Source organism: Panthera onca, chromosome E1, assembly GCF_046562875.1.
Source record: "Panthera onca isolate mPanOnc1 chromosome E1, mPanOnc1 haplotype 2, whole genome shotgun sequence".
NCBI classification, from domain to species: Eukaryota; Metazoa; Chordata; class Mammalia; order Carnivora; family Felidae; genus Panthera; species Panthera onca.
Genome location: NC_138352.1, coordinates 13,132,099 through 13,157,597, shown reverse-complemented (window position 1 = coordinate 13,157,597; position 25,499 = coordinate 13,132,099). Strand labels below are relative to the sequence as shown.

The 25,499-nt window shown below is 55.6% G+C and overlaps 1 protein-coding gene and 1 long non-coding RNA gene across 5 annotated transcripts; one reads left to right on the top strand and one right to left on the bottom strand.

Moving 5' to 3' along the window:
* Positions 1-1,197: 1,197 nt before the first annotated feature.
* Positions 1,198-10,453, bottom strand: ENGASE (endo-beta-N-acetylglucosaminidase). 4 transcript variants are annotated; one of them, XM_078438065.2, is made up of 14 exons: positions 10,186-10,453; positions 8,577-8,644; positions 8,223-8,424; positions 7,338-7,408; positions 6,417-6,574; positions 5,720-5,868; positions 5,266-5,431; positions 4,263-4,366; positions 3,836-3,944; positions 3,474-3,664; positions 2,772-2,920; positions 2,214-2,322; positions 1,808-1,922; positions 1,198-1,646 (listed from the first exon to the last, which is right to left on the bottom strand). In XM_078438065.2, the coding sequence occupies exons 1-14, from the start codon at positions 10,290-10,292 to the stop codon at positions 1,227-1,229; spliced, it is 2,118 nt and encodes a 705-aa protein (XP_078294191.2). In that variant the 5' UTR covers positions 10,293-10,453; the 3' UTR covers positions 1,198-1,226. The 4 variants fall into 4 exon arrangements, with proteins under 4 accessions (XP_078294191.2, XP_060501186.3, XP_060501185.3 ...); XM_060645203.3 differs by having other exon boundaries at positions 2,214-2,319; positions 7,338-7,486; positions 10,186-10,452; XM_060645202.3 differs by having other exon boundaries at positions 7,338-7,486; positions 10,186-10,451.
* Positions 10,454-10,612: 159 nt separating this feature from the next.
* On the top strand, positions 10,613-25,436 carry LOC132687238 (uncharacterized). Its single transcript, XR_009613993.3, has 4 exons — positions 10,613-10,933; positions 11,888-12,103; positions 13,677-13,791; positions 16,295-25,436. It is a non-coding gene; the product is annotated as an uncharacterized LOC132687238 (long non-coding RNA).
* Positions 25,437-25,499: the final 63 nt, after the last annotated feature.

The window sequence follows — 25,499 nt, the reverse complement described above, 5'->3', positions numbered from 1 at the left end:
TCCCTACAGCGTAAGACCAAGTCCGTGGACCCTTGGCCTTGGACCCGAGGCCACCCCTTAGGTGTGACCCCCTGGCTGGGACTGTCTGGCCCTTGGGACCGCTCCACCTCTTATAGCACGAGTGGAGGACAGAGAAATGGGCAAGTGACCCCCAACGTTGGCCCTGGGCAGGCCCAGGGTGAGACCCCGAGAGTGACGACACTGCTCTGGCCCAAGAGAGGAGCCGGGCAAGGCCGCGGGGTGGAGAGCCCACCCCTAGGAAGTCAGCACAGTGGCCCAGCGATCGACAGGGGAGCTGTGTGACTGCAGGAGCCATCTCTGGCTCCCTCACCCCCTCCCCTCCTCCCCATGCAGAGCCACTGGCAGAGGGAAGGAAGGTGCTAGAAGACAGAGGAGGCAAGACAGGAAGGGGACCCAGTGAAGAGGGTCCTCGAAGGGACTTTGCTAACACTTCTCAAGGGGCCTAGCACGGCCCACCCTGGGAGAGGCTGAGGCAGGCGGATGTGATGGAACAGGGCAGCCAGAGCGCCCGCGGCCAGGCTGGGGCCAGGCTGCAGGCCGAGGGCCTTCCTGGGCCTCCCAGGCTGCCCCAGGGGCCCAGAGGACGACCTCCGTGCAAGCTTCGCCAGGACCAACAACCCGGGAGAGACACAGCAGGACCCGGGGCCCGTGAGATGCCCCACAGGTGGCCCCAGCTCACGGGGATAGCGAACTGGGAAAGCCACAACACAGGGTGGTCTGGACTGGGGCAGCCCACCTGGCCCGGGGACAGGTACGACCTGGTGCCAGCCCGGCCAGGGGCTCAGTCCTCAGCACCCTCCCCCCACTCCGCCCTCAGCCCTCACCCTGGGAATCGCCCCTGGGCTGCTCAGAGGCCACCACCTGCCTCCTTCAAGCCTGGGCTTGAGTCCAAAAAGCCCAGGTGACCGTAAGCGTCTCTCGGCCCATTGGGAAGCAGCCTTCGGGGATGGACGGGACTCACTTTCCCCAGTTCTGTCACTTGCTGAACCGTATTCCACAGAGGAGACAGAACAGAGCTCCTTCACCCCAGGAAATCGCCCACCCAGCAAACGGACCTCTCGGGTTTCCGATTAGCAACGTCCCCCACAAGAGAGCCCCAGCCCGCAGCCTCCCAGGGGCCTGTGGTCGTCTGCACGCTTCGCGGGGCCCCGGCGCAGAAGCAGCCGTAGCCTCGAGGCCGGGAGGGTCTGTGCTTTAATGCTCGATCACGTGTGGGGCCCGGAGTAGAGCAGGGCCGCCCGGCCCCACTCGGCCTTTGGCACCAGAAATCCCTCCCTGGGGACGGGCTCCACCAGGAACTCCACGCGGCCGTCCGTGCCCGGCCCCGCGGCTGCCACCGCCAGGTCCACTACGCGATACTGGTTGACAAACGCCAGGCCCAGGAGCGCGGGCTTCTCCGGCCCCGGGGGCCCCTCCGCAGGAGAGCCGGTCGCTCTGCAGCAGTGGATGCGGAAGCATCGGACGTGAGACAGGGGGTAGGACCAGTGCAGGGCACAGCTGAGCCGGAGCCGGGCCGGGCGCTGCTCCTCCTCCTCCTCGGGGGCGGCCCGCTGCCAGCGCACCCGGGAGACACTGACGGCCTGCACCCGGGGCAGAGGTCCGAGCAGGCTGTTGGCATCCACCACCTGGCGGGAGGGAGAAGGCTCAGCCCGCGGGGGCCGAGGGCGCCCGGCCCCGCGCGTTCCCACTGGCTGGCACCCTCACCCCTCCGGCCCGCGAGCCGCGGGCGCAGGCGGGGCTCGGCTGCGGGCGGCACCCCCCTCCTCTGCAAGGGCGCCCGCCTCACCTGGAGCTCTCCCAGGCGGCAGACAAAGGCCTCCTGCTCCCGGCTGCCGGGAGGCCGCGAGAAGCTGACCCAGAGGTCCTGCAGGACGCAGCCCTGAAGGTTCACCTCGTAGCAGCTGGGGGAGGCAATCGGAAGCCGGTCACAAGGAGCCCACCTCAGCTCAGCGCCCTCCAGGCCGGCCGCTCCGAGGCCCCGAGCCACATCGGGAAGGGAGACCCGTCCCAAAGGGGTCCCTGTGGTCAGCGGGAGACCCCAGCCGTGAGGCATGACCGTGACGGTTCCCAGCAGCGTTCCTGGGTTTGTGTCACGGGGCCGCCTGAACCCCTCCGGTTCTGGGGCTCCTCGGGTGCCCCCCACCACGTGGCCATCCCCTGCTGGAGTCTCAACAGGAAGAGAAGGCACTCACCGCTGGACCCAGCCCCCGCGGAGCTGCTGGCCGCAGTGGCCCACCCATCTGGCCAGCTTGGTGGGGGGCACCCGGAGGGGGCGGGGGCTGTGCCTGGAGCTCGTTTCTGCTGCGGGAGGAGACCCAGGACTTGAGAATGAGGAAAGTCCAAAGGAAACCACACGGGGAGGAGGCCAGAAGGCTCCCTGGTGGCCCCAGGCGCCCAGGGCCTGCCAAAACAGGCTGAGGCCCTCGGGGGGAGAACAGGGTGGAGAGCCCCCATACCCCCAGGCCCCACAGACGTCCTCCTTCTCAGTGCCATGGCTGGCAGGAGGCCTGATCCCCACGTCTCCGTGGGAACAGAGACCCAGTCCCGCACGGCACGCTCTGCTGCCCAGTGGGGGCCGTGGGCCGCAGGCTCTGGCTGGCTGGGGAGTCTCCCTGTCAGGCCTGGACCACAGCAGAGGCGGGACCTGCCTGCCTCCGCCCACCCCGGTGCACTTTCTAGACCCCCCTTCCCTGAGGCGTCCCCTGAAACAGGAGGCCTTCAAGAGGCAGGGGCCAACCCTACGCCCTCACCACTCAACGTCGAGATGCCACCGACGTGACAGCTGCCCGCGTCCCCGGTGGTGAGCTCCAACGCCACCCCAACATCCGAAGGCCCTTCAAGCTTATACACCATGGACAGGAAAATTTTGGGGGGCACCGGGACGTGCAGGGAGAACAGCCTGTGGGAGGAAGCCAGCGATGAGGGGCCACAGCGTAACCGCGGAGACGCCGCAGCTGTCTCCGGCTCACGCCCGCCAGCCTCTCCCGGCAGGACCCGGGAGCCGGGGCAGCACAGGGCGTGCGCTCTGGTCCCGCCCGAGGCTGGGGACGGCCCTCCCCCCATCCCCTTCCCCCCAGGCCGCATCCTTCCGTGACCCAAAGATCTCGGTTCTGCGACCCCACAGTAAACGAGAAGCGGTCGGACTCGGCGACGGCGAGCAGGGCGGTGGCCGGGTGGGGGGCGGGGGGACGGGAGCTGCTCTGCGGGGCCAGGTTCGGTCTTGCGAGGCGAGGAGGTGCCGGGTGGTTTGTGCAGCCAGTTTGCGCTGCCGCCCCACACGCTCAAAGACGCTTGAGACGGAGAACCGGAGAACCGTACGTAAAAACCACCCCGGTTCTGTCCGTCCTCATCCCGGCTGCTGCCGCCCAGCCGCCCGACAGGGGTGGGGGTTCGCGATCGACAGGGGTGGGGGGAAGCGGATGACCCCACAGGTCTCGTCCCCACCCGCCTACCTCACAGCCACGTGCCCGACCTCGGGCGGGATCACCCCGCGGAGGAGCAGGGAGCTGCCCCCGTTCCAGGCGTCTGCCAGGCAGCAGTGCGTCTTCACCCAGCCCTGCCCGTCCCCTTCCGGCCTCTGCTCTGCAAACAGGGGCTGGATTTCCTGGGCGCTCGGGTGGTACCAGGGCCCCACCGCCTCCTCCTGCAGGACCGAGGCCACATCAGAGGGAGGGGGGGGCTGGGGGCCCAGGGGGCACCGTGTACACGGGGTGACGGGGAAGCGCAGCACGGCCATCCCTCGCACGCCCCCGAGCCCCCCACCTGTCCCAGGGCACACCAAAGGTGACGCGGCCCAACCGGGAGCCCCACGCACCTGGCCGTAGCACACTCTTCGAGTCCCCATGCCCAGGCAGAAAGAAGTGACAAAGGGCAGAGAGCAGATGCTGTGTGGGGGCAGGTAGCGTCCCAGCAAGCCCCAGAACCTGCAGAGCCAGCCTGGACTCACTCTCTGCGACCCGAGGCCCCCCCCGCATCCCTCCCAGAGTGGCCACGGCTGTCTGCGGAAGCGGCCCCTCGGGGCCCCCAAGTTCCACCCTTGCCGCTTAACTGGTCGCCAGGACCCTCCCGCCCGCAAGCACCCCAGGTAGCTGACTTCTCTCGAGCTGAGCCCCTGCCCCTGCCCGGTGTGCCCTGGGAAGGTCAGTGGAGAGCAAGGCCTGAGCTACCCGGAGACACGCTCGAAATCGCCGGAGCCCGCATCCGGCCATCACTACGCCCCTGGGCCGCGGGACAGGACTCACTTGTCCTGGTTCTGGAAGAAATCCCTCTTCTCCAAACACTCGTACACCCAGCCAGGGGCAAAGAGAGCGGCCGAGAATCCGTGCTTCCGGATCAGCTCCAGAGACTAGGGAGACAGCAGTCAGGGGACGCCCCTTCCCCGCGAGCGCGACGCCTCCCTCCCCCAGCTCCGAGGGGGCCTTCGAACTCAGTCCCCGTCGCTCCTCAGCCCACCAGCAGAGGCCGCTGCAGCAGTGCCGGGAAGGAAGGCTCTGGGCCGGCAGGGGGCTGCAGGGGGGCGGCTCTCACATGCTGCCTCTCCCGCGCCGTACCTGTCATCACGTTATCAGACTCGCAGCGGGTGGAGAGGATCTTCAGTTATTGGATTAATTTATTCACTTAGAGCTTAATTAATGAGCAAGAACATCCCCGTGGCACTGGGGACGGGGCGGGACTGACAGCCCGGGAGACAAGCTGACTCCCTACTTATCCCACACCAGGAGCTCAGCCCCAGCAACCCCTCCTCTCTCTCCTCACTGCTGCCTTGCCAGAAAAACCTCTCTAGCTATTAAGCCAGCAATTCCCCCAAACCGCTCTTTTGCCTGGGTCCTTAGCCCTGAGCTGCCGGAGAAAGACCCCCAGCTCCCTGCCAGGGTCCCCCCCCGGCCCACCCAGTGGCTCAAACTGCTGACTCAGTGCCCCTCCGGAGCACACGGTCCCGACAGACGTAAAAGCGAGTCAGAGACTCGGGCCGGAGGTCCGAACGGTGCTTCTGCCCATCAACACCTAACACAAGTACCACCAGAGCACAACAAGGGGCTGGAAGTTAGGATTTCGGGGCTCGGCTTGGCCCCGGGGCAGGTCACCGGTGTTCCCCGGTCCTCAGTTTCCCCACTCTGGGAAGAAGGTCGCCTCTGTTTCCCTCGAGTGCAGGTGGGAACGGAAGGTCCACAAGAAAACCAGGCCCACGGAAGGCACGCCGGCCACCGCCCCCACCCCACCCCCGGCCCCGAGGGCCACCCCCACCTTGTGGGTGTCGAACTGGCCCCCGACGACGTTGCCCCGGGCGAACACGTCCACTCCCACGTACACGTCGGCCCGGCGCTCGCCGGCCTGCGCTACCATTCTGCCCAGATGCTCCTCCTGCCAGTTGTAGTTAGTGAAGAAGCCGTCGCAGGAGTCGAAGAAGATCCTGGGAGGTGGCGGGGACTGGCCGTGAGGCCCGGACCCGGAGGCACGGGGGCCGCCCACGCTGGACCTCCCCCTCCCTCGCCTCCACTCATAACCCACAGCCGGGGCTGCCTCCAGGCCCAGGACGGAGGCTGCCCCGGACAGCGGGGACCCCCGGCACAGTGCCAGCTGGGCCCCCCCGTCGCTCTCTCCCCTCCCGCTCCCACCCGGGGCGGCCGAGTGCGCCAGGCCTCCGGGAGACACGCGGCACTGCCAGCGCCCCCTCCACCCAGGGGGCCGCCTGGCTCACCGGTTCTGCTCATTGAGCTCGTTCTGCCACTTGACCTGCCCGCTGCTCACCACGCTGTCATACCAGAGCACCAGGCCCCCCGGGACCTGCCGACAGAGCTGTGTGCTCAGGTACCGGAGGAAAGGGGGCACGTTCCCCACCGCGGCCAGCTGGAGAGGGGTGAAGAGAAGGCCCTCGGTGAGGCCCAGGGACGTCGGGCAGAAGCGCCCACACAGGACATAGAGGAGGACACTTCATCCCAGAAGCAAACGGATGGACACACACCAAAGAAGCCACGGTCTCAGGAGCCCCTCCACCCCACAGCCACCGAAGGGCGGGTCCAGCCACCTGTCTTCTAACTCTCCTCCCTTCCTGAGGCAGGAAGGATAACGGGCACGGCCACCAAGAAAAGATAAAAGGCCACGAGAGGGGAGGCTGGCGGGAAGGGAAGCCACGCGTGTGGCCCAAGAAAAGCAAACGGAGGAGGAGAGGGGTCTCCTTGAAGGAGAACACGGAGCTCGGCCAACCCAGGTTTCTGGACACAGCGCCAGAGAAGGTTCTGCGTCGCTTCGAAGGAACGGAGATGCGTGGGGCCGGCTCCCGCCGCCGTGACGGGGAGCCGGCCGCGGTGCGGGCCCCGCCAGGCCTAGCTCGGGAAGCGGCAGGGGGATAGCGCCTGCGACAGGGCTGGGCAGGCACCGGAGAAGGTCGTGCTCACACTCAGAGAGCTCTCGATGTTGATGAGCCAGCCATCAAAACGGAAAAACTGGGCGATCAGGACGAGCTGATCGGCCACCGCCTGGTAGGAGCGCTCGTCCCCGGCCAGAAAGGCTTCACAGAGCTGCCCACCTTCTTTCCACTCGGCGATGAAAGTCCCTGCCAGGACAGAGAGAGACGAGGTCAGGCAAACCCAGCAGTTAGCAAAGCACGGTTCCTGCCACAGTACATCAGCGTGGCCTGCAAGCCAGACATTCAACTTCTCGTCTGTCCCCGGACAACTAGGGAACCAAACGCCCTGGGGGCAGGGCCCAGCAGTCAGTGCTAAACAAGCCAATACATGTTTCAGGGGCCGGTGAAGAAAGCTTGAGAAGCCTCACTCCATCCAGGGACCGGCCGGCCACCTGTGGCCTGCAGACCACCTATTTTTATAAACGCAGGTTGTCGTTTTGTTTTGTATTGTTTCGTTAAGTTTATTTACTCATGTTGAGAGGGGAGGGAGGGATGGGGGCGGAGAGGGAGAGAGAAAATCCCAAGCAGGCCCCACGCCGTCAGCGCAGAGCCCGACACGGGGCTCGAACTCGTAAACCGTGAGATCACGACCTGAGCCAAAGTCAAGAGGCGGACGCTCAACCGACCGAGCCCCCCGGGCGCCCCTGTAAACGCCGTTTTCCAGGAACACAGCCATGCCCACCGGTCTGCCCGCCGCATATGGCTCTGTTGTCTCTCTAGCAATTGCAAGAGTGGCCCCGTGGCCGGCCCCTTCCGGAAGTCTGCCCTGGCCGGTCCTGATCTATCGAGGCGGCCCCAGGCGCCGAGCTCGACTCGCTTAGAAGCGAAGGCCGAGCCTTTTCGGCCCTGCGACACCTGGCAGGTGTGCAACCGAGCCTGGCTGAGCGCGAGGCGAGCCCTGGGATCTTACCCAGCACACAGACCCCGTGCCTGTGGGCAGCGTTGGTCCAGCCCACGGGGGGGATGGTCACCAGGTGATGGCTGAAGTACACGAAGATGTCAATACACTGCCAGTGGTAGAAGCAATAGGGGTTTTGCGCCGCCGAGCCCTGAATGAACCTGCGTGAGAAACACAGCAGTCGGGACCCGGGCCACGGGGACCCCAGAGCGAAAAGAGACTAGCGAGGCCCCAAGGGAAGATCCTCTTCAGTCGCGGCCAGTGATGCCGAGAGCTCGCGGTGCACAGTGTAGACGCTGGGTCGAGTGAGAAACAGAACGACACCTCAGTCCTTCTCTCGGGAGGTCTTAAGGGAAACGTGTTCACCAGGCCGCGCAGGCAGTCACCCCCGGACCCCACGGCGGTTTTGAGCCTCCACAAACCCAGACAGGACAGAAGAAAGGAGAAGCGGAAGGCCTCACGCAAAAGCTCCAGGCGCCTGGTGTCCCCCGCACCGGTCCCTTGATGGTTCCTCCAGGATGGTCTCTAACCACATGAGCCGCACCCGAGACGTCACCACCTGCCTCGGCCTGTCCCTTGGTGGCCGACTCTGACTCAAGCCTGCCCATCTGACGTCCAAGAGTATTTTATAGACGTTTAAGACCCCTGAGCGCACCACCGGCGACTCTGGAGGAAGCGTCCCTGGCTGGGGGAGGGGCGGAGTATGACACCCAGAGCGGTGGGCCGAGCACGGAGTCAGAGCCAAAGGGATGGGCTCCGGGCCGGCGGTCTGGGCCAGAGGCCCGGCTCCTGGCTGTCTCTGCCACACCGTCCCTCCCTCCTTCCCCTCCATCCGGTCCCACAGAAGGAAAACACGCAACAAAGTTAACGTCAGGCGATGTCCTCACAAAGCCTTACTTGTCATCCAGGTATCCGCCCATCATGTCATGGCACAACAATGTCCGGGGCCTCTGGCTGCTCAGAGGGGGCTGCCGACACTTGAGGGGTTCCAGGGCCACGTTAAAGCTGTCCTCCGCATCGGGCGTCCACGCCAAGAGTTCCTCCAGCGACGGTAAGTAAAAGCTGATGGGTTTGGTGGTGTCCTTGTCATAATATCTAGCTGGTCAGACGAGGGAACAGTGAGGAATCGATGGATTAGCAGAGACGCTCTGACAATAACCGAGCGAGAACGGAGACCGGGAAGGGGCGGGCCTGCCCCGAAGCCCCAGGGGTGAACTCAGAGACGGCGTTCAGAGCCTCGGTCCTTCTCACCTGGCAGAGGATCCCGGGTAAAACTGACCACTTCACGAAAGACCGCTTCTTCTTGTTCCTCCCCGATTCTAAGCAAGGAGGAAGTTAAAAAATTTTTTTAAGTAAAAGGGTAAAGAAAAACAACACCGAGAAGCACACGGACTAGGCTCCATCCAGACATGTGGAAGGGAGGCGGTGCTATTCTCTGACTTAGGTTTTGAATACGAGCTACGGAAATACGTAGAAAGAGGCCAGTAGGCGCCGATGTTCCTGCTGTCGGAAGAACAGCCCATCCTCTGTACCAGCCACCCGGACATCACCCTGCAGGACCAAAGTCGTGCTTCGCAGAGTCCACGGGTTCTTGGCCAAGGGCCAGGAAACCTCACAGAACCAGAGTTTCAGGGCCCCAGAGAGCAGGGCCACACTTCCTCCCCAGTCCACGTTTCCGTGGGTATGTTCTGTGGATGCCACACTAACTCCCTAGCTGCCGTGGAGGATTCTAACAGAAAAAAAAAAAAAAAAAAAAGGGCACTTTCACTACATGAAGTTGGAAAAGCCTGGATAAAACCAAATTAGCTTTCTTTTTTTTTTTTAATGTTTATTTTTGAGAGACAGAGTGTGAGCGGACAAGGGGTAGAGAGAGGAGACACAGAATTCGCAGCAGGCTCCAGGCTCCGAGCTGTCGGCACAGAGCCCGACGCGGGGCTCGAACCCACGAACCGTGAGATCACAACCTGAGCCGAAGTCGGACGTTTAACCGACTGAGCCACCCAGGCGCCCCCAAATTAGCTTTCTTTTAAAAACAATTATTGTCATCAGAGTACAAGAAGACACGGCCAGCTACCATTTATTGGCCGTGGGCTTCAAAGCGGAAGTTGTCTAAACCTACCAACATCCATGGCCTCTTCTTTGTGACTTTCTTAGGAGACCCTGAGACCTGCCAGGCGAGTGGATGGGATGAGACATTCAAGTCTCATTAACGTGGATGTGCTAAGTGCTTGGGAAGTGCTCCCTTGCGAATTTCGTCCCATCGCTGTGCTCTTCCTCTCTCTCCCTTGATGACTGCTCGGTCCTTCAGCTTGTCTCCCCCAACACCCCCACTCCAGGAACTGTCAGAACACCTGTTGGTCTGCACCAGAGCGTGAGCCATCTCAACATTCCTATGCAAGAGCAAAAGCGTCCCCACCAGCGGGCAGCCGCTTGCACTCCATCCCTGTTCCGTCTGAAACACCCCTGGTCTCCTTTTGGGTTTAACACGAAGCTAGGGATGCTGTTTCCAAGAAGGCCATAGAGGGGTGCTCCTAACGTCCCCCCAGGTGAGCAAAGGTCCCAACAAAGAACCAAGCATGGGCGCCGAAGGGCACGTCCATCCCTTCCGTGCCTCAGCCTTTGCCCACTCGGTTCCCTCGTCTGGAACACCCTTCTTCCCATTCGCCACCTGCTCCCTAAAGACTCGGTGCAGATATCCCCGCTCCAGGCACCACCCCCTTCCTGTCCAGCAAGGGTACGAATGACACCAGCCGGCCTCCTCCGCGAGGACCCGCGGCCGACGGCGGTGGGCGAGGGCGAGGACACACAAGCTTCCCGCCCACAGCACCGCCAATGGCGGCCCCGCCGGACCCCCGCCCACCTCCTCCGCTGCCACCGGCGCACAGGCCGCCGCTTCCGCTGCTCCTCCCGCGTCGCGTGCGCCCCAAGCCGCGCAGCCGCCCGGGTCCTAGGCCGCGCGGTCTCCATCACCACGCCGCGCCCGCCGCCACGGCCGGCCTCCGGCCAATCGCAGGTCTGGATCAGACCCCGCCTCTGAACGCCGACCAATCGCTGGCCTGGATCCGGCCCCGCCTTCGGCCGCTAACCAATAGCAAGCCAGGGCCCGCCCCCCCGCCCCCGCCCAATGGGGTTACTGCGCCGTACGGCTGCTCCGCCCCACCAGGCCGCAGGACTTCCAGCTCGGGCTCTGGGCTCGCCCCTGAGCGGTGGAGACTTTGTAGTCGGAGGACGGCCTGGGGGCGGGGCCTCGGCGGAGGGCGGGGCCACGGCGAAGCGCGAGGGCGGGTCCGTGGCGGCGCTGAGGCCGGCTTTTGGACACCTCGTATTGTCTCGCTCCGTTCCCCCCAGCCCCCTTTTGCAGACGAGCAACGTCCCGGAGGTCCCAAAGCCAGTAAACTGCAGCAGTGAGAGCCGAGCTCGGTTCGTCTAAGATAATTTTCAGGAAAACGTGAAATCCTAATTCTCATTCGGGTTTTTAAGTAGGGAGAAGTGATAAAGGCTTTATTTCTACTCGTTAATCAGAGAAGCAAGCAGCCAGATGTTAAAACCAGTTCAAAGAGAATAGAAAAGGAGACCCGTTTATAGATGAGGCGCATTGAAATGAACATGTAAGCAGAGACAGAACTAGTTTTTCTGCAGGGTGGGGTTGGGGGCGGGGATCCCTGAGCTCCCCGAGAGAGACAGTCTCCACCTTGTGAAAGAGAGCAAGGCTGGGGTCAGATGACTGCTTGGATGTGTGGTAGACGACGCATAGTGTTCCACTGAGGCATGGATATTTTTCCACACCCCGAATCTGCACTCTGCAGTAGGTAGGGCCCCCCAAGCTCACGGGGCCTGAAGGTTTCTCAGAGGAGGCACGTTCCCAGCATCTTGGGCACTGTTCACAGTAAAAGTGGTGGAAGGAGATCTGAGCGGGGAGAAGTGTAGTCCGGCAGGAGGAATCCATGAGCACCTGGCCCCCGCGGTCCCAAACAGACCAGGCTCAGGCCGTCACCGCTGAACAGAATCCAGAGACAGAGAAACAAGTAGTGGGGAAACAAGAAAGGAATTTATTTCAGGGAGGCCAGCACCGGGAAGACAGCAGACTACCGGCTCAAAGACTGTCTCCAAAGTGCTGAAAAGACTTCCAGGTTGATATAAGGAAAATGTGGGACAGAGGTCGGTGGATATGTCCAAGTGGGCAGCGGAGGTCAGGTGGATCACTGTCTTGGGGTCAGTCATGCGGGGTCTTGCCGACTCAGGGCAGTTCTTGATGCTTGCGGGGGGGTAGTTTTCTGTTCCCACCACGGGATGCTTTGCCAGAAGGACCTGTTGCCTGAGTTAAGAGATAAGCTGGAAGAACTTAATCGGAGGTCAGAATGGAAGTAGTTGACGTCCTGTTTCAGAAGCAGGAAGTTCAAGGAGGCCAGACGCAGGGCTGGGGCCTGCAGGGCCAAGCGTGGGCCAGCCTGAGGCTCTCCTCTCCCAGCTGCTGACACCCCTGTGTGCAGCTGGGAGTGTCCAGCGCTGGGCTGCAGCCGCTCCCAAGCCAAGTTGAGTGGGCCTCTTTACCGTGGTTGCAGACTTTGAACTTGATGAGGCCCCAAGCGTCCATAAACCTTGAGCACGGCGTGATGATTCAAGCTGTGGAATTTGAGCCGGGGCCACACTGCCGGGAAGACAGGCCATCGTGGAGCAGGGGACAGCGATCCACGGGGAGGACAGAGATTGCAAAGTGCTGGGGAGTTCGCCAGGAGAAGGGGGAGCAGGGCCACAAAAGTCACTCCAGCTGTGATCAGGTGAGCACAGAGGATATGAAGTCTGTGGTCCGTACTTAACCAGTTGTTCCCAAGCACTTACCCGCAGCTTAGTGATAAATGTAAATAAATAAGCTTTTTGTCCTAACAATTAAAACATAGTTCTTAGAGATACATTAAACAGTCCTTAGGTAATGCTCAGTCTCTGGGGGGAAAATATGCCCAGGCCTCTCTTTTCTGCCCCTCTGCACAGCATTAGCCTGTGGTCTAGGCAGACAGGGGACAGTCAGGTCTTGTGACCTCTGTGTCGGCCCCTGCTTGCTGCCTTCCCGGCTGACCCTCGTGGCTCCTGGCCTCTCTGGGGATCAGGACGAGCCTGGAGGTCCCCGTGTCTGCCTTGAGGTCACACTGCTCCCTGCTGGGGCTCTAGACCTCTCTGAGATCTGGCTGGGCCCCCTAGAACCCTAACCCTTGTAGGATTTCCAGATAAAATACAGGATGTGTTCCCCTGCATGTGACCAGCCTGTGTGCCTCTCTCTGTGGACACACAGCCACTCCAATGACACTAAAATGGCATACCCAGACTGCCTGCCCTTGCCCGGCCCCTACACAAACATTACATTCACTTTCTCCTTTTAAAAATTTAAAGTGCTCTAGAGAAAATTAACGTTCCTTTTAACCCCCCTCCCTCCTAGTTTCCTGGCCTCCCCTTGTCCTTCAGAGATGCCTCAGTGTCCTACTGAGGACGTCATCAGCTAGGCCTCTTTCCTTCTAGATGTTTTAAAACATCTGGGGCTCGGGGCGCCTGGGTGGCGCAGTCGGTTAAGCGTCCGACTTCAGCCAGGTCACGATCTCGCGGTCCGTGAGTTCGAGCCCCGCGTCAGGCTCTGGGCTGATGGCTCGGAGCCTGGAGCCTGTTTCCGATTCTGTGTCTCCCTCTCTCTCTGCTCCTCCCCCGTTCATGCTCTGTCTCTCTCTGTCCCAAAAATAAATTAAAAACGTTGAAAAAAAAAATTAAAAAAAAAAAAAAAAAAAAAAACATCTGGGGCTCTTGGGTGGCTCAGTCAGTTGGGCGTCTGACTTTGGCTCAGGTCATGATCTCGTGGTTCACGGTTCGTGAGTTCAAGCCCTTGTGTCAGGCTCTGTGCTGACAGCTCAGAGGCCTGGAGCCTGCTTCCGATTCTGTGTCTCCCTCTCTCTCTCTGCCCCTCCCCCCATTCATGCTCACGCTCTCTCTCTCTCTCTCTCCCCCTCTCAAAAATAAATAAACATTAAAAAAATAATAAAATATTTCCAGTAGTAGCTAGAACTATAGAACGTTGTTTGTGTCTTATAAAAATAGCATCATGTTGTACAGATTACTCTGTATCTTGCTTTTTTCACCCAGCAATCCTTTTGAAATCGAACCATGTTGAATTACATGGCTCTAACATGTCCGATTTTACTGTTATTTAATACGCTGTCACTTTAACACATCACCGGCTGCTTTCCAACCTGCCCACCTGTGGCCATTTAAACAGAAGCATTTGTTTGCTTTTATTTTTTGAATGTTAAAATGAACATCTTTGTATAAATCTTCTGGGACACCCATTGGCTATGTTTTTTTCTTTTTCAGGTAAAAACAAAGGAGTCGAGTTGCGAGCGGTGATCACGTGCACATTGCCATACTTTACCCTCGCTAATGAGCTGGTCCAAAGGGGCTCTCGCGTTGACACGCTTCCATGCACCCGGTATGTATGTGCTGCCCCCCAACCTCTTAGCCCTGATATTATTTAACTCGGATTTTCTGCTCACCCGATGGGTGCACCTAGCAGTCTCTTTTTTTTTTTAATTTTTTTTTTTTTGAGAGCGAGACAGAGCACAAGTGGGGGAGGGGCAGAGAGAGAGGGAGACACGGAGTCCGAAGCAGGCTCCAGGCTCTGAGCCATCAGCACAGAGCCTGACGCAGGGCTCGAACTCACAAACCGTGAGATCATGACCTGAGCCAAAGTGGGACAGATGCTTAACTGAGCCACCCAGGCACCCCAAATATAGTTGTGTTGTGTGTGTGTGTGTGTGTGTGTGTGTGTGTGTTGCAGATATATAACTTCCAGATGCCATTGGAGGTAGGTCTTTAACATTTTATTTTCCTTTTTGGTTGTTGGTCTGTTAAGATTTTTCTTTCTTCCTGGGCCAATTTTGCTAATAAATGTTTTCCTGGAAAAGTGTCCTTTTCATGAGGTTTTTCAAATGCGGGGTATTAAGTCCTTCCTGATCATATTTTTTAATCTCTTGGTTATGCCCTCTCTTTAATTCCAATGTTGTTTATTTGTGTTTCTTTTTTTTTTCTTGATGCTTTTTGCTGAAGGACTATTTTATTAGTCTTTGCAAAACACAAGTGCTTGGGTTTGTTCTATTTTTTGTTTGTTTGTTTTCTGTTTCCCTAATCTCCGCTTTTATTTTCTTTCCTCTTATTTTCTTTGGATTTCTTTTGTCATTCTTTTTCTGGCTTCAAACGTGGACAGTTTGGTTCACTTAGTTTTAAATCCTTCTTGTGTTTATATAAATACAGCAAGGGAGGGGCGCCTAGGTGGCTCAGTCGGCTGAGCGCCCGACTTCGGCTCAGGTCATGGTCCCCTGGTTTGTGGGTTCAAGCCCTGTATCGGGGTCTGTGCTGACAGCTCAGAGCCTAGAGCCTGCTTCGGATTCAGAGCCTGTGTCTCCCTCTCTCTCTCTCTCTCTCTGCCCCTCCCCTGATCATGCTCTGTCTCTCTCTCTCTCAAAAATAAATAAACAGGGGCGCCTGGGTGGCTCAGTCGGTTAAGCGGCCGACTTAGGCTCAGGTCACGATCTCGCGGTCCGTGAGTTCGAGCCCCGCGTCGGGCTCTGGGCTGATGGCTCGGAGCCTGGAGCCTGTTTCCGATTCTGTGTCTCCCTCTCTCTCTGCCCCTCCCCCGTTCATGCTCTGTCTCTCTCTGTCCCAAAAATAAATAAAAAATGTTGAAAAAAAAAAAATAAAAATAAATAAATAAATAAATAAACATTAAAAAAAATTTTTTTTTGAATGCAGCAAGGGAATCCATGGGTCTCCGAGAGTGAAATTGCACTGGAGCCCACAGGTTTTGATATGTAGCACTGACATTTCCATTCAGTTCTAAATACTTCAGTCTCTGTTAGCTCCTTTCTACCCTGCCCAGAATGGTCCTTAATTTTGCTACAGGAGAATTGATCAGTCTGGTCTGTTATGATTAGTACTTTTGTGTCCTTTTCTAAAAATTTTTTTTTTAACGTTTATTTATTTTTGAGACAGAGAGAGACAGAGCATGAACGGGGGAGGGTCAGAGAGAGTGGGAGACACAGAATCGGAAGCAGGCTCCAGGCTCCGAGCCATCAGCCCAGAGCCCGACGCGGGGCTCGAACTCACGGACCGCGAGATCGTGACCTGAGCCTAAGTCGGCCGCTTAACCGACTGAGCCACCCAGGCGCCCCTTTTGCGTCCTTTTCAAAACGTATTTCCCTACCCTGAAGGCATGAACATATGGAATGCACCATCATAGTGTTTTCTAGAAGCTCTGTTGCTTTGCCGTTCACCTTCAGCTCTGCATCTCAGGCTGCATTCATTTGTGTTTACGATGTGAGGGAGGAGGACGCGTTTTTATTTTTTATCATGTGGATCTCCGGTCATTCTGTGGTTTTTGGAAAGACCGCCTTCATCCAGTGCCCTGCAGAGCTCCTCTCTGGAAAATCCGTGTCCGTACATGCTTGAGTCTGTTTGGGGCTCTGCGATGCTGTGATTTTACAATAGTGTGTATTTGGTCTTCATTTCTGGCACAGAGCTCCTACACCCTTGGAATATTCCCTAAATGATAAGAGCCATTAAAGTATCTTTTGTTAATCCCAACAAGCCCCTTTCAACCACACCAGAGTTTATGCCAGTGAGGAGACTTCTGGAAAGCCTCTAAGCATAGAGGCTGGTTTGACAGGGAAACAACCTGGATCAGAGAGTGGGAACTTTCAGGACTGTCCCCACCGCCTCCTGGGAGGGGAAAGGAACTGAGACGGAGTTCATCACCAAGGGCCAAAGATTTACTCAACCGTGCTTGTGTTACGAAGGCTCTGGAAAAACCCCTGAGCTACAGGGTTGGGAGAGCTTCCCGGCTGGCGAGCCCATGGAGGTGCTGGGAGGGTGGCACGTCCCCCAGGGAACCCATGGAAGCTCCGTGTCCCTTACCCTGCCTTATGCGTCTCTTCCAGCTGGGTGTTTGTTCCTGAGCCATGAACTTCTAGATCGTAAGTGTCGTGTACATCCCGGGCTGCCCTGGTGTTTGCTTCTCAGAGGGCAAGAAGCAACAGGCTGTCCATAGACTGAGACTTTATATCGTCTGAATAATACTGTGTAGTTCTCCACACAGACATCCTACACGCCTACTGGTAGATTTGCTCCTGTAGATAAATGGCAGGCGGAAGTGGCATTTTGGATGGGTTACAGGTGGTTACGGGTGGGTTACAGGTGGGCTGCGGGTGGCTGCAAATTCACTTCCTCTCCTCCCAGCAAAGGAGGGAGTCTGTTACCCACTCCTTCTCTGGGCTGACCGGTGGTTAAGTAGCTGTGGGAGGGCTTCTCGGTCTAGGTCTCCAGAGGTCTTGGAGATTCCGCGCCTGCCCTCTCGGCCCCTGTGCTGAGAGCACCGTGCTGTAAAGAAGCCTGGCCCTCACGTGAGGCGACAGCCACCCTGCCATCCTGAGGCCCACAGAAGCGCCCAGCCAACCTGCAGACTCATGAGAAACAACGAAGTGTGCGTCTTTCAGGATACTGAGTTTTTTAGGTGGTTTGTTATCTTACGATGGATAATGCATCCAGCATTTTTATTTAGAGAGCAGGGGAGGGGCAGAGGGAGAGGAAGAGAGAATCCCAAGCAGGCTCACCACTGGCAGCATAGAACCCAACGCGGGGCTCGATCTCACAAACTGTGAGATCGTGACCTGAGCGGAAATCAAGAGTCAGACGCTCACCCGACGAAGCCACCCGGGCGCCCTTATTTACTTTTTTAAAATACTTATTTATTGGGGCGTCTGGGTGGTTCAGCCACTCAAGTGTCCAACCTCACCTCAGGTCATGATCTCGCGATTCATGAGTTCAAGCCCCGCGTTGGGCTCTCTGCTGTCAGCACAGAGCCTGCTTCACATCCTCTGTCTCCCTCTCGCTGTTGTACTTCCTTCACTCATGCTCGCGCACTCGCTCTCTCTCTCTCAAAATTAAACACTTAAAAAATAAATAAAGTAAAATAAATTATTTATAAATGGGGCTCGAACTCACGAACCCGAGGTCAAGAGTCACACGCTTCCCCGACTGAGCCAGCCAGGTACCCCCTCCAGTATTTGTTTTTAAATTTCATTGTCAGCTTGTTGCTGGTACAGTGATCTTTGTGTATCAACCCTACACCCATCAGCTACTAATTCTAATCATCGTCTGCAGCTTCTTTTGGATTTTCCGTGCAACTTACCAGCTACAAAGAATGGCAATTTTATTCCTTCATTTCATAAATTCTTACATCTTGTATTTCCTGTCCTTTCCTTACCACACCGGCCAAGACCCCCAAAGCAATGCTGAGTACGTGCCATCACCCATCACCGAGTCCTTGCCTTTGGCCCCAGGGCCCGAGAAAGAGCTTGCCACCCTTCGCCTCTAGGGACAGTGTTTGTTAAGAGGACTGTCCGCAGACCTGCTTTGTCCAGCAAGGGAACCTATCTTCTGTACCACATTTACGAAACTTTTCCATCCGAAATGGAGATGATTTCTAGAAGCCTTGAAGTGGTGATATGACTTTCATTCTTTACTTTGTTAATGTGGTAAAACACATTGGCTTGATGACGTTCTGCAAGGCTGCCTTCCCGAATAAACCCAGTGGGCTCGGACAGGTCACTGTCCCTCTTACTGCCGGCTTCGGTTTGCGGGCACGTTGTGGAAGATTCTCCCTCCTGCGCTCGTGTGTGGCACCCGCCGCGCTCTCCCTCTCCCGCGGTGTTCTCCCAGGTGTTGGCATCAGTGTTATGATCACCTCAGTAAACAAGGTGGGGAATGTGCCCTTTTCTCTTTTCTGGGAGAGTTTGTGCAAGGTTAAGGCTGCTGCTCCATAAATATTTGGTAAAAGTTTACTCATCAAACAATCTGAGCCTAGAGGTTTATTCTTTTTTTTTAAATTTTTTTTTTAATGTTCGCTTATTTTGGAGAGAGAAAGAGTGGGGAAGGGGCAGAGAGAGAGGGAGACACAGAATGGGAAGCAGGCTCCAGGCTCCGAGCCGTCAGCACAGAGCCCGACGCGGGGCTTGAACCCACAAGCTGTGAGACCATGACCCGAGCCGAAGTCAGATGCTTAACTGACTGAGCCACCTAGGTGCCCCTATTCTTTTTTCTTAAGTGTTTATTTATTTATTTTGAGAGACAGAGTACATGAGTGGGGCAGGATCAGAGAGAGGGAGAGAGAATCCCAAACAGGCCCCGCATTGTCAGCACAGAACCTGATGCGGTAGTCAGTCCCACGAACCGTGAGATCATGACCTGAGCAGAAATCAAGAGTCGGAGGTTCAAGTGACTGAGCCACTCACACGCCCCTGTTAAAAGCTTTTTAGTTACAGGAGTGCCTGGGTGGCTCAATCGGCTGAGCATCCGACTTCGGCTCAGGTCATGATCTCTAGGGCTGTGAGTTCAAGCCCCATGTGGGGCTCTGTGCTGACAGCTCGGAGCCTGGAGCCTGCTTCCGATTCTGTGTCTCCCTCTCTCTCTACCCCTCCCCCATTCATGCTCTGTCTCTGTCTCTGTCTCTCTCTCAAAAATAAATAAACATTAAAAAAAATTTTTTTGTAAAAAAAAAGCTTTTTAATTACAGATTCTATTCGATTCTTCTAAGACTGTTCAGATCTTCCCGTCCTTCCTGCATCACCCCTGGGAATTGTGTTTTTGGAAACAGAAAAATGCTCATCTCATCCCATCCCGTATTTCAGACGCATCACCGTGAAGTTATTCCTAATACTCACGGACTGTTTTCCGTGTCTGTAGCATCTGGGGTGATGTTTGTTTCTTTTCCTACTTCATTATTTTTTTCCTTTTATCTTTGCTGTTTCTTTTCTTACTTTCTTTGGGTTAATTTGCCGCTCTTTCCCTAAGTCCTTAAAGGGATGCTCACCTCATTGATTTTCAGCCTTTCTTCGTGTATTGATACTTCAGTAAAAGCTGGACGTTAAGCCTCGCTTTAGTATATCCCACGGGTTTTGATCCATAGTGGGGGTGATTTCCATTTTAATTAATTTCAAAATATTTTCTCATTTTGTTACGATTCGCTCGTCTTTTTTTAATCCATCGGTTATTTGGAAGGATATTTCCTAACTCCCAAACATATAATTTGCTTTTTGTTATTGATTTTTGGCATAATTGAATTATATACTTGGGTATACACTGAATACACACAGAGAAAATACCGTCTATGGTTCAGTCCTTTGAAAGTAAAACTCACTTTATGGCTAAGATGTTTTTAAAAACAGGCCATGCGTTCGCCTGAAAGGACTGTATTTTGCAGTTGGTGTTCTATAAATGACCGTTAAGTTAGATTTTCTAATTCTATTTCTCCAACCCTCTATTTATTGATTTTTTTAAAGAATATGATTATTCTATCAGTTGCTGAGAGGGGTGTGTTAACATTTCCCACTATGATTCTGCATTTGGCTTTCCGGTTCCTGTGCCTTGACGTATTTTTGAGGCTATGTTATTAGGTACATATAGACTTTAAATTTACCTTCTCTCGTCCTGGTGAATTGACTGAGTGGTGATCTTGAGATGCCTGCTTTCTGGTAAGCTTTATGCTTTAACGTCTGACATTATAGTTCTTTTATATATATATAATGTTTATTTATTTATTTTGAGAGAGAGAGCATGAGCCGGGGGAGGGGGAGAGAGAGAGAGAGGGAGAGAGAGAATCCCAAGCTGTGAGCACAGAGCTCGACGAGGGGCTCGATCTCACAAACTGTGAGATCATGACCTGAGCTGAGATCGAGAATCGGGTGCTTAACCAACTGAGCCACCCAGGCACCCCAAGTGAGTGCTTTTTAAAATTCCATCGCCTTCCGTTAGCTTGGATGTTACACCCCTTTTACTACGATTTACTGGTTACTCAAGAGATTACTGCACACATCCTTCATTTATCCAAGTCAAATATTATGTTACTTTTACGTATTTCCAAGCCAACGTATGGATGGCAGAACACTTAAAACTCTATATGCCCCTAGATCCATTATTTGTGCATGATCGAGCTACCTAAACTAGTTCAACAACCATCTTCCTATCACACTCACAGATTCCGTGGGTTTTAGGAACTTGGGACGAGCACAGAGGGGACCTCTGGCCTCTGCTATCATATAGAAAACTCCGTTCAACATGTTGAGGGGCTTCCAAATTGTTTTCCGAGACTTTATTTTTTTAATATGTACAGGCAATATCTGTTTAGAATTACCTCCCAATTTACTGTGTTTGTTAGCTCATTGGTGTCTGCATTCCTGACCTTCCCTCTGGGATCACTTTCACTTCATGTGGGTTTGCCAGGGGTAATTGGTCCCACGTTTTGTTTGCTTGAAACCGTCTTCATTTTGTTACATCATCCTTGGGAATAGAACTTTAGATCAAAAAGCTATCGTTTTTCAGCCTTTTAAAGGTACCATCCCGCTCCCATTCGGCTTCCTTTCCTTCTGTGGAGAGGACATTGTCAGGTTCATTACTGCTCCTTGGAAAGACAACAATCCCCCCTTCGTGTTAAGATTTCCTCTTTGCCTTTGGTTTGCAATGGTTTCCCCACCCTGTCCGTGCGGGGCGCGCCCTTGTGTTCATTCCTCCCGCTGGGGATTCGCTGCGCTTCTGGAATCTGTGGCTTAGCGGCTTTCCTCGATCAGGTGACGTGCTCAGCCGTTGTCTTCTCAATATCGCTTCTCTCGTGTTCTTTCGTTTCTCCTCCTGGGACTCCAGCTGCACGTACGTTGGGGTCTCCTTCTGGGACTCCAGTTCCCTGTCCTCCCTGTACAGACATGTTCCCCATTCTGTAGCCCCCATGCCCTCATCTCTCCATGCTTCTTTCTGAATATCTCCTTCTGATTTATCTTCTAAGTCACCGATTTTTCTCTTCGGCATACAACATGCTGGTGCCCTCGGCCACGGGGCTCTTCATGGTGGCACCTGGTTTTTCTTCCCCCCACTTCTGGAGTTTCCGGTTGATTCATTCGTGTTCGTTAGTTATCACGAGTTGCAAGTTCTCTGCCACAACTCTTGGTCTTTATCTCCTCAAATGCGGCGAGAACGGCTGTTTCCATCTCTGATTGTGATAACGCTAATGGGGTTCTTCCTCCCCACGCGGAAAGCGTGCTGTACTCACCTGTCGGATGTATTAGTAAGGAGAGTCTCAAACTGGATGGACGGCTCACTTGATGGCTATCTCGATTGAGCGGTTGGCACTTTTTCTTATCTCTAGGCACGGAGGTTTCCGAGTTATCTCGGGTGTGCAAACTGCTCCTCCTACTTGTGGCAATCTCTAAAGTGGAAATTTCTTGTCCTCGCCTGACCATCCGCGTAAAGAGCAGTGGGCCCCGCTCCATTCCGCCCCAGGAGGAGCCGGCTAGCAGGGCCAGCTGATGGAGGGCGTCTGAGGTCGCTTCGCCTCTCCAAGCCCTGCTCCAGCTGCGAGGGGACATCGGAGAGAAAGGCACGGTCCTCAATTAGCTGTTCCTTGTGGAATGCTTCCCTTGGCACCTGTGTCAGCCTCCCGCGTTTGAGTGACCTCATCCAACAGTTGGCTCCAAAGTTCTTGTTAAGTAATGCTCTCGGGAGAGCTAAAACCCTGACCGTCCCATCCCATCTCATGAACCTGGACCCTGACCCCATCCTGGGCCAAGCCCAGAATAGTGAGACTGGCTCTGAAGGTTACCCGCCTGGAGCTCCGGGGTTTCCCGGGGCCCGAACAGAGAAGGGCAAGGCTTCCAGCGTGCGTGTGCACAGGCGTGCGCTTATAACTACTGAGATCTGATTTACGCAGCACACAATCTGCCCGTCGCGAGCGCGCTGTCCGGCGGTTTCAGCGTCCTCACGGAGCCGCATAACCACCACGGTCGTCCCTTTTGGAACGTTCTCATCACCCCAAAAAGAGAACCCTGTACCTGTTAGCAGTCACCCCCTTCCCGCAAACCTCAGCCCCTGGAAACCTCTAAACCTGTTTTCCATCGCTCCGGATTTGCCAGTTCAGGACATTTCCCACACGTGGGATCATAGAACGTGTGGTCTTTTGTGACCGGCTCCCTTCACTTAGCGTCGTTATTATATAGCAGGTGTCACTGCCCCCTTCCTTTTTACAGCCGAGTACTCTTCTGTTGTGTGGATAGACCACATTCTGTCCATTTATTCATCACCTGATGGGCATTTGGTTTGTTTCTACTCTGTTTTGAGTAATGCTGCCGAGGACCTTTATCGACAACATTTTCATTTCTTTTGGGTACACACCTCGGCGTGGGATTGCTGGGTCACCTGTAGCTGTCTGTTTAGTATTCTGAGGAAGCACAAGACTGTTTTCCAAAGCGGCTGCACCATTTTACACCCCTGCCAGCCGCGTAAGGGGGTGACAGCCTCTCTACGTCCTTGCCAACGTTTGTCACTATGATGACAGCCATCTTGTTGGCTGTGAACTTGTATCTCACTGTGGTTTTGACTTGCATTTCCCTGGGGGCCAGTGATACTGAGCATCTTTTCGTGTACTTACTGGTCATTTGTAAATCTTCTTTGAGAAATGTTTACTGAGACCCTTTGCCTATTTTTTTTTATTTTAGAGAGAGAGAGGCAAGTGGGGGAGAGGGATAGAGGAAAAGAGAGAGATACAGAGAGAGAGAGAGAATCTGAAGCAGGCCCCATGCTCAGCAGAGCTCGATCCCACAACGCTGGGATCATGACCTGAGCTGAAGTCAAAAGTTGGACGCTCAGCCAGCTGAGCCACCCATGAACCCCCCTTTGCATATTTTTTATTTGGTTTTCTTTTTTTGTGTGTTTATTTATTTTTGAGAAAGAGAGAGCAAGTGGGGGAGGGGCAGAGAGAGGGGGAGACAGAGGATCCGAAGTGGGCTCAGCGCTGACAGCAGAGGCCCCGGTATGGGGCTCGAAGTCACGAACTGCCAGACCGTGACCTGAGCCGGAGTCAGATGGCCAACCGACTGAGCCACGTAGGTGCCGCAGTTTGGTTTTCTTTTAATTATTGAGTGGCAAGAGTTCTTTATATGTTCCAGATAGAAGTCCCTTATCAGATCTATGATTTACAAATATTTTCTCCCATTTCGTGCTGTCACTTTCTCAGTCATGTCCTTTGAAGCCCGGAATTTTACATTTTGATGATATTCTCATTTATCTATTTTTCCTTGTGTTGCTTGGGGTTTGGTATCACATCTAGGAAACTACTGCCTGATACAAGGTTGGGATCATTTGCAGCCATACTGTTTTCTAAGAATTTCATAGTTTTAGCTCTTCTATTGAGGTCTTTGATTCACTTCGAGTTAATTTTTGTATTCGGTGTGAGGTAGGGGTCCAGCTCTTTTCTTTGCATCTGGAAGCGTCTTGTTTTATTTTATTATTTTCTGTAATGTTGTGAGTTTTCTTTTCATAATCTGGGCAAGAAGGGCTCATTTTATTCCAGTTACTGTGGCCCCCAAAAGAACAGTTTGCCATCATACCATTGTGCTCCCATAGTGAACACCACAGAAACTCATCCCTGAGTGCAAACGCGCGCACACACACACGCACACACAATAACCCCATGGGATGGGATGTGTACGCCTCACCGCTCCCACCCCTGGCTACAGAAGCTCGTGAAAGTTGTAGCATAAACAGTTCTCCCCTTTGGCGGAGTCATCAGCTGTTTCTAAGTCCTTTTGCTAAAACACTAGTATTTGTTTTGCGACTGAGTTTATCAGGTCTTTTCAGGAACGGTTAGCCAAGTCCTTACTAGCTGAGGTCAGGGCACAGGGCAAGGAGCCCATGCAAAGTAAGTTGCTTGGGGAGGGAGTCATATGGGGCAGATAACTAGGTGCCAAGCATCCACTGCTGAGGAGGCTACATCTGTGTCACACCACAGTTAACACCCCAGAAAAGTCCTCCGGAAGGCAAGTACCCTATCTTACTCGTCATGGCGTCCCAGCACCTAGCACATGGGCAGCCACAAAGCAGGCAGGGTAAATATTTGGAGAGTCAGAAGTGCAAACAGGAAGGGAACAGAACAGTAGAAGGACAGGGACAGCAAGGACTGGGTGTGGGGAGAGCTCAGAGAGAAAGAGAGAGCATTGCGTGGGCTCTGGAGCAAACGCCACCTCATCCCCCGCGTTGGCTTGGCGGGCGGTAGAGCAGGTGTTCCGTGCTCCGTGTCCTGGAGAGAGGGCAGGCGGTGGGCATCTGGAGGGAGCTGGCCCGTTCTCTCCGTGCGTCTTCAGGAGATAGCCTCCCCGCTGCGTAGACGGCACATCCTTCTATATGGATGGCCTCGGCTGGGTGGAGGTGGGGGCCTGCCCACAGCCGAGCAGGGGCTGATCCCAGGACCAGGCAGAGGAAGGACCCAGCCCTGCTGGCACCAGAGGGAGCAAAGGCAGCTCCGGCACTGCCTGCTGGCCGCCGTCGGATAAGGGCTCTGGCCGCTAACCCAGTTGGCAAGCGACGGAGAGAAGAAGCGTCCACTCTTCAGTGCTCGAGCATAAGGGAGGCTGTTGGTGGGTGTATTCAAGCCAGCGGGTCATTGTATTGGGCTAAATCATGCCCCCCCCCCCCCACCAAGAGGTACATCCAAGTCCTAACCCCTGATTCCCGTGAATGTGAAGAGGTCATTAAGTTAAGGATCTTGAGAGGAGATCATCCTGGGTGTAGGGTGGGCCCTAAATCCAGTGACTGGTATCTTAATGAGGGAAAGGAGAGGGAGGTCTGAGAGGCCCAAGAAAGAAGACAGAGACGGGCAGAGACCGGGGTGACACAGCCACACACCACGGAATGCCGGGGACCACCAGAAGCTGAAGGGTCCTCCCCTACGGGCTTGGGAGGAAAAGCGACCCCGTCAACACCTTCATGTAGAACCTTCGGACTCTCGAGCGGAGCGGGGCGACAGAAATGTGTGTTGTTGTAAGCCATCGGGCTTGTGGCGGGTTGTCACGGCAACCCGGGGACAGCAGCACAGTTGCCCGAGGCCTGCCTCCCGCCCGCCCCTCACAGACTCCTCGGGCACAGGGTGCCCAACGGGCCACGCCCCGCTGAGCCTGGGAAACATGCCCGGAGGAACAAGGCAGTTCGGGGCCCAGCCTGTGCCCGCCGGTACCTACGTTCCCGGTGCCGAGCCGCCGCGGGCCCCCAGGCTTCCCGCGGGCGGCCGGTGGGGTGCGGGGAGGGGGAGAGAAAGGGGCAGGGTGT

Excerpts from the sequence above, each read along its gene's own strand:
- ENGASE (XM_060645202.3), bottom strand. The coding sequence starts at position 10,292 with ATGGAGACCGCGCGGCCTAGGACCCGGGCGGCTGCGCGGCTTGGGGCG. Across the intron at positions 5,432-5,719 it reads GAGCTCAATGAGCAGAACCG|GATCTTCTTCGACTCCTGCG; the intron begins GTGAGCCAGGCG and ends GCCACCTCCCAG. Across the intron at positions 2,921-3,473 it reads GTCGGGCACGTGGCTGTGAG|GCTGTTCTCCCTGCACGTCC; the intron begins GTAGGCGGGTGG and ends TTCCTCCCACAG.